The following is an 8,068-nucleotide window of genomic DNA, read 5'->3' on the forward strand; positions in this document are numbered from 1 at the left end:
GTATAGTATAGTATAGTATAGTATAGTATAGTATAGTATAGTATAGTATAGCATAAATTGCAGAGAAGGTGCCTCCTTACTTTGGTAGGAGAAATTTCCTTATCAGGTAGTTCCCTAAGCCAATAATATTCATAGATATAATTTTTAGCTTTCAAGACTTCCCATGTGGGTCAGTTACCTTCACATGGAAAATAAATTAATAAATCCTTATCTAGAGGCTATGGCTATAAGAGTTGTATCTCAAGATTTATATTACTAATTGTATCTAGAACATTAATTAAAACAGGATAAGGATCACCCTTCCCTTTCCCCTTTTGGCCCCTTTGTTTTTCCTTCCTTTCCCTTTCCCAAAAAGTATTAATTGACAGATCTTTACCTTCTGGGAGTTGTTTCTCCCATTAGGCTACAAGTCTCTATAGTTGATCATGTCTAGTACAACACCCTCCCCCCCAATGACTTGATAAAGAGATAAAACCACATTTCCCTCCCCACTCCCCTGGATGAAAAAAAAATTATTATTTTTAAAATATATACAACAAATAGAATAGTTGTATGAAGTATTTAATGAAGATTAGTTGAAGTTTGTTGTTTGGTGTTAATAACAGTAGTACAATTGGTTGACAGAAATTTGGCTTCACTGTTATTTCACTTGAGAGATTCCTAGGGGTACTGGCTAACTCTAAGCGCCATCTGAATCAACAGTCTGTCCATCTGTCCCATTGGAGGGAATGCCTCCATCAAATGCTTACAAATAAGCTCACATTCCAAACTAACATTAGCTTTGGCTATCATGTTTTTCCTATCTGTCAAAGTGATTAAACATTGAGTCATTTGTGTTTTTTCTTAGGCATCTTCACTGTGGTGATTTAGTAATATTCTGTAAATATCTCTGAAGATTGGTGAGAGATCCAGTGTCTTAATTTTTGACCATTTCCCATTTTTTTTTCAGAATTAATAGCTTATTGCAGTAGGTCTGTTAAGAATAACTATAAGAATAAGTAATACGTTTTCACTTTTACCTTTCTAATTTGATATTATTGCTTTTGGTGTTTGCTCCTTCTAGCTCATAGCACCTAGATAATTGACTCTAAATTGACTTATATGAGAAATTGACTTATTATAAGAAAATGTATACTGTTTATATTTAAAATGATTTCCCTTTTCTTGGAATTATTTAGTATTAACCATATCCAATATCTTCTCATTGTTCTTGAAGATAGTATGCAGGTTATGTAGGTTTTTGAGTATTCTGAGCAGTCTATTTTTGGTAAAGAAAACATAATTTAAGCTGATCATAAGTCTATTTAAATGATGAGCTGAAACCTGAGTTCTACACCTTTTTCTACATCACCTCTAGATGGGTAGCAATAAGGGTATAAATTATAGTTACTGTAGTGAGAATTGAAAAGAGGAAATAGATGCAAAATGTATTACCAAAGTAGAATAGATATTGTAATTAATATATTTCAGACATGGAAATTAATGTATTTCAGCGGCAAGGGGTTGGAAATAGTGGAAGACTGCAATAAGGTTTTGAACTTTCTTGGAACAATGCTGTTGCTATTTTAAAGAAATAAGGAATTCAGAAACAGAAGCAGGTTTTGGGAAAGATATTAAGTGTCTGACATGTTAAGTCTGGGGTTTTGGTAAGATATTCAGATAGAGACATTCAGTGACTACATAGGTAAAATTCATATTTCATAGAGATTTTGGATAAGAGCTAAAGATTTGGGAAGGCCAGATATAGGGATGTGAGTTGAAGAACTAGGAATGGGCAGAATTAGTGAGAAGTTATGGGGAGGAAGACTGCAGGACTCCAGTAGAAGTGTTTAAGTAGAAGCTAGATGATCACATCTACAGGATGTTACGGATTCTTAAAAGAGGTAGGGATTTGTGTCATTATCCTCTAAGGACATTGCCAACTCTAAGATTATATAAACTTCTAGTCAACTATTTTCTATTAAAAACAATTAAATGCAAGCCGTGTCCAAATCTCTTTTATTATATTTTAAAATCTACATTTGATTCTGTATGTACTGGGGCAGGTAGGTAGCACACTGGATAGAGTGCTGGGCTTGGAATTAGAAAGACTCATTTTCCTGAGTTCATATCTGGTCTCTGAAACTTACTAGCTGTGTGACTCTGGGCAAATCACTTAGCCCCATTTGCCTCAGTTTCCTTATCTGTAAAATGAGCTGGAGAAGGAAATGGCAAACCACAGTATCTTTGCCAAGAAAACCCAAATTGGGGTCCAGAAGAATCAGACATGACTGGAAAATGCCCAAATAACAGTAGTGATTGGGAGTCAGGTGACTTAAAGGATAGAGGGCCAGACTTGGAGATTTAGGTTCAAATGCCTACACTTCCACAGAGTAGGCAGGTTATCTTCATGTGGAGACACTATCCCAGGTGGTTTGGGCAGGTGTGTGTGTGTGTGTGTGTGTGTGTGTGTGTATGTGTGTTCTTGTATATGTTAGTATTTTTGGGAGCGTGGGGAGAATATTGTATAAAGACAATGGAACATATTTTGTCTTGCTTATTTTCATTATGACAAACTCTCAGGAAGTATCTCCAGGGGAGAAGATGCAGTCACATATTATAGAAAGACAGAAGGTAAATATTTTTACTTTAAAAAAATTATTAGTTTCTAACATACATAGGTAAATGTTTCATAGGTATGTCTAGTTTGACATTTCACACTTCAATGTTTGCAGATTCAAGTTTAAAGAGATTTATTTGTGCCTTCAAATTTGGTCTTGATAAACTCTACAAGGTAGTTGAAGTGGCCGCATTTCCTGTGGCCCAAGCAACCTTATGCCATGGGTGGTCTTGTTTGGGGATGGTATAAACATACACCTTTTGGTAAATTAAAGACATAACTTTATTAAAGTAACAGTCCAGTACTGTTAAAAATTATATTTAAAGACACAGCAATCAAATCCATGATCTCCTTACTAATCAATAACTATTATCTCTGATAACTTTAGCTAGATTTAACTGCCATACCTTAATCTCACCATCAATTTTTTTAACAGCATTTCTTCCTAACTCATTCTATGTCCTTATATTGATGTCAGCATTCTCCTAAGGCTGTTAAATACTTCTGCAGTTTTAACTCCAGATATTTAAGACGGTTTCATATCAAAAACCCCAACAACTTCTTAAAGTTGCTAGTAGATTTTCTTGATTGCATCCATAAGTGGTTTATTCATTTTATACTATTTGAATTAATTAAGCTAAAGAAAGAATGTAGTTTGACCTTCTATGCCCCTTGTCATTTTAAGTACCCTGCATGTTTTCACATAGATGAAGCTTAGAGACATTTTGTTGTATTTTGTTTTGTTTTCTGTAAAGTTGGGGTTTCATTATTATAGGGAATTTCCTGTTGAAGACCCTTCTGTCATGGCAAATAGGCAGTTTCTTTCAAGTTTATGAGGCTGAGATTTTAAGTGACTTACCCAGGATCACACAGGCAATAGGTATCTAAAATAGGATTTGAATACAGGCCTTCCTGACCCTGAGGCAGACTCTTTATCTACCAAGCCATGCTACCTCTTAGAGCAGTTACAGTCATATAAAATTGCCAGGCAGCAGTATGATAATATGAAACCTGCCCAAGCATTTTCCCCTTTAATCAAATAGAAATATTTTCCCACTGTTCCTGGAAAGAGAACATTTCTCCTTCCCAACATCTACCCTGTCAAATATTGCTCGAAATGTTCAACAGTCAGAAACTTGGAGTTGAAAGACACTTTTAGGTCTCATCTATTTCAAGAACCCACATGCTAGGCAGGTATCCTTTTTAGAACATTCATTATTGTTATAATGTGCCCTCTTCTTCCTATCAGAGGTTCCCCCTGACAATCTACAGCTACAACCTCCCTTTTCCAAAACTCCTCAGAAAATGCTTCCCTAAAGGGACAACAACTCTTTTGTAGCAAAACATTTTAAGTAAAATTTAAAAACAACTGCAAGAAAAACAATAAGGTCCTGAGGTAGTCAATTAAAAGTACCCCTTTAAACTTCCTACTTTAAAGAAACATACTGATATCATTTGAAAATACTTTGAGTACCTCTTTCAGTAAGGACTTGCTAAAAATAGGTCGAAGAAATGTAACATTTTCCTTAAGTTTTTTTTTTTTTTTTGCTTTTGCTCTATTAAGACAGATCATTCTTTCCCTCCTCTCTTAGCAACTTGCCCGCCAATGTTTGGTTAAGCGACATTAGTTTTAGTTCTGAGTCATTCATTCATTGGAAAAAGAATGTTGCTACAGGACCCGATTTTGTCCCACAATCTCAGAATTGAGAGAAGCTTTAGGAAATAATCTGCTCCAACTCATACACAACCAAGAATTACCTCTGTATTGTGTCCAACAAGTGATCATCCAAACTTTCTTTCCTTAAAAACTGCTTAGAATCCTGAAGTGGCTTTATAGTGGCTAGTATAAGCTATAGACTTGTTCCCTCAATCCCTGCTCATACTGGATGGCCAAGTGCTGAGGACTTAGTGGATCTTTTCCCTTCTGGATGCTAGGGTTATGCCTGAAGGGTTGGGGATTTCTTGCTAATGCCATAAAGTTCGTGCCCCAACTGACATTGTTCCTTCCTTGCTTCTATGTTATCAGTTGGTCAGCCAGACCATTTTACTAAATTTACTATATTTTAATTACAGCAGATTGATTGGTACAAGTTCTTTTTTTGCTCAGTTGTATCCAAGTCTTTGTGACCCCTTGAACCATAGCACACCAGTACTGTCCATGTGGTTTTCTTGGCAAATGATCTTGGAGAGGTTTGCCATTTCACCCCAAAAGTCTGGGACATGCTTGGTCCCCGAACATAGAACACCTCTAATTTATAGAGTAGATGTGGCAAAGGGTTAATTCCTAATTCCTGGAAGTTCACTTGCTTGCATCAATAACATGTTCTCCTTAGGTCTGATATAACTTTTTATTGGGTTCTAAAAAGACATGTATCTGTGTCTTTGGCTCCTGTGATTTCTGATGAAGATAATTGTTATAAGCTCCTCTGAGGACACTGCCAGGCCAGCCATAGGAAGCTAGGGAATGTTCAGGACCTCTGAGTTTCATGAAGTCTTCCTCCATCAAGATGGGGATACCAAAACTATGGCTAGGGGCTTTGATCTTTTCCTTCACCCCTAATTGAGCCATTTTGCTGGTTTAGTTCATTCATTCAGCTGGAACATTGTCTTCTTTCAACTTATTTTAAAATCCCTCACAATCTCAGGTTTTAAACTGGTTTCCTGATTGTTTTCTGTCTTCATCTCTGCTACTGGCTTGCCTGGCTTAAATGAATACTTCTTAGACTTTCTTTAAGTCCCAAATAAAGTCTCATCTTTGACAGGAAGCCTTTCCTGACCCCTCTGAATTCTAGTGTTTTCCCTCTGTTAATCATTTCCTCTTTATCCTGTACACAACTTGTTTGTATATATTTGCTTGTGTTGTCTTCCCTTTAGATTGGGTGCTCCTTAAAAACTCTTTTTGCCTCTTTTTTATATTCCCAGTGCTTAGCACAGTACTTGGCACATAGTTGACACCTAGTAAATGTTGATTGATTGATTAGTTGATAGAAGTCCCACAGGCTTTTATCATTTCCTCAACCAATCCATATGCTCTTCTTATGAAGCATCACTCCAGTTGATCAATGACATTTTTGAACTTATTGTAAAATTTATGATTGATACATGTTTTCAGCTATTTAAGTTTACAGGCCACATCATTTTATCCCTTATTGTAGGGGAGATAGTATAATTTGATTTATTCAATCCATCTCCACCTTTGTACCACTACTAAGGGGTTACCCACGACCTCTCCAGCAATCTATTCCAATTTGGAATGTATCTGATTGTTAGGAATTGTTTTTCTCCCTTTATTCAATTATTTGTCTCTTTGCAACATCCAGCTCTTGGTCTTAGTTCTTCCTTCTCTACCCAAGCAGAACAAGTGTGAATTGATGGAATCAATTTAAAACTCAAAAGTGTATAAAATAAAATAATCCAGGTATTTTCTTGGTTTTCAACAGCTCTACCAGAAATAATGCACAAAGAAGGTAATAATACTATTGTGGCTGACCTTTTTGTTCAACATATCTTTGAGAAAGCCAAGCTCTGTAACTGAAACCTTAAAAGTATTTCTTCTTATACTGAATCTGTTACAACTAATTTTAATTCTGTAGGTGAATTGAAATGGTTTACTTCCATAGTACACAAAAGGGAAATGGCAGTAATTAAGCCAGATTAGAATGCATTGTTAAACTGGGAAGAATGCAGAGATGGAATATTTCCTTAAAGTCTTTATAAAGGGAAAAAGTTGATGATATTTATATTTTAGGCAAAGTGAATAACATGGTGATAGAATGAAGCTTCAGAAACATTGAAGGTATTTACTTAAAGTGCTTTGGGCCACCGCTTTTTCAGTGCCTCCTTTCTTCTCCTTTCAGATTCCTGCCCACATGGCTGTAGAGAATGTCAGAACGGCAAGTGTTTCCAACCAGAACAGAGCTGTAATTTTGTAGATGACTGTGGGGGTAATACTGAGGAGAATGAATGTGGGACGTCCTGCACCTTCGAAAATGGCAGCTGTGGTTGGCAAAATTCACTGGCTGACAACTTTAACTGGGTCCTGGGAGTTGGCTCGCCTCTGCTTCTGAGCCCGCCCATAGACCACACACTTGGAAATGCGACTGGTGAGTCATCGTCTCGTTACTGGGGACCTCATCACATGCACCATGATCATCACATTGCCTTCCCTGAGAGGGAGCTGGAGAGCTCTAGAGAGGTGATTAGAATGCGATTGCACAAAAAGACAATATTTAGCGAGTAATCAAAATCTAATATGAATTACAATGGCTATAATGCCTTTAGAGGAGAGAAATAGAAGGCTCTGCAAATTGACTTTCTTTCAAATGGTATACTGGGAGCTAGGAGATTTTTATTTGAAAATACCACTAGAGAGGAGCACTGTGGAATGAAAAGAAGCATTGGACTAGGAGAAGAAAAGCATTCAAACTCCAGTTGACAGACTCATAGTAGCATAGATTTAGAGCTGGAAAGGAATACTGAGGTCACCTAGTCTAAACCTCCATTTGACATATGGGAAAACTGAGGCTCAGAGACATTGTGAGTTGCCCAAGGTCACATAGATTGTGAGAAGCAGGGCCAAATAGTGACTCTGCCACTCATAAAGATGAGTGATGACATATTACTCATGCGTGTGATATGTCATGACATGTCATGGAAATTGTGACAAATCATGGAAATCAAAACAGGACATACAGGAAATAAATTAACTTCTCAGACCTAACTCTGTCTCTCTATCTGTAAAAAGAAGATGATTTGACCAAATCTACCTGCCTCAGGGTGAGGACGAAAAGAGATCATATATGTGAATGTATGTTGGTAACTTAAAATATATACACATTTATATATTATATAAACATAATATATATAAATATATATATATTCCCCATATATACCATTCCTCATAAATTATATATGTAACTATGCTTGTTGAAGGTGTGAGGCAGAACTGCAGTGCAGTTCCAAAGAAGCCATTATTAACAGTTGTCATAGATGATCATCTTTTCTTGAGTCAGGGAAGGGGCCTCCTTGGGGAGCTGGGAAGAGAGGACTGACTTTAGAGTAGAAGGATCTGAGTTTAAATCACAGTCCTGTCACTTACCACCTGTGTGATCCTGGACAGATCCCTTAGCTTAGCTGGCCATGACTTTTGTTAACTATCAAAGGAAGGACTAGATCACCTCTAGGAATGACTGTTTGTCACCATCTGATCCTATGGTGGTCTTAGAAATTGGCTCAAGGGAGAATCTTAAGGAAACAAAAAAGAAGCAGGGGATTGACCTTTACATAAATCAAGTGTCCATATGGCCAAAGTCCCCAAGGCTATATTAAAGGTAGAATTTAAACTCCTTGAGAGTAAGGGCTTCATTTCTCTGTCTCTGACTATGTCTCTCTCTCTCTCTCTCTCTCTCTCTCTCTCTCTCTCTCTGTCTCTCTCTCTCTCTCTCTCTCTCTGTCTCTCTGTGTCTCTCT

General features: G+C 36.9%; 1 protein-coding gene across 1 annotated transcript in view; it reads left to right on the plus strand.

Moving 5' to 3' along the window:
• Nucleotides 1–8,068, plus strand: part of MALRD1 (MAM and LDL receptor class A domain containing 1) — a 930,206-nt gene that overhangs the window by 469,488 nt on the left and 452,650 nt on the right. The window contains exon 29 of the mRNA XM_069086118.1: nt 6,457–6,702. Coding sequence (XP_068942219.1) covers nt 6,457–6,702 — 246 coding nt within the window. The remainder of the gene's footprint in view (nt 1–6,456; nt 6,703–8,068) is intronic.

Source organism: Petaurus breviceps, unplaced genomic scaffold (assembly GCF_028583685.1).
Source record: "Petaurus breviceps papuanus isolate PSGF00001 unplaced genomic scaffold, PetGlider_PUasm1.0 178, whole genome shotgun sequence".
NCBI lineage: Eukaryota > Metazoa > Chordata > Mammalia > Diprotodontia > Petauridae > Petaurus > Petaurus breviceps.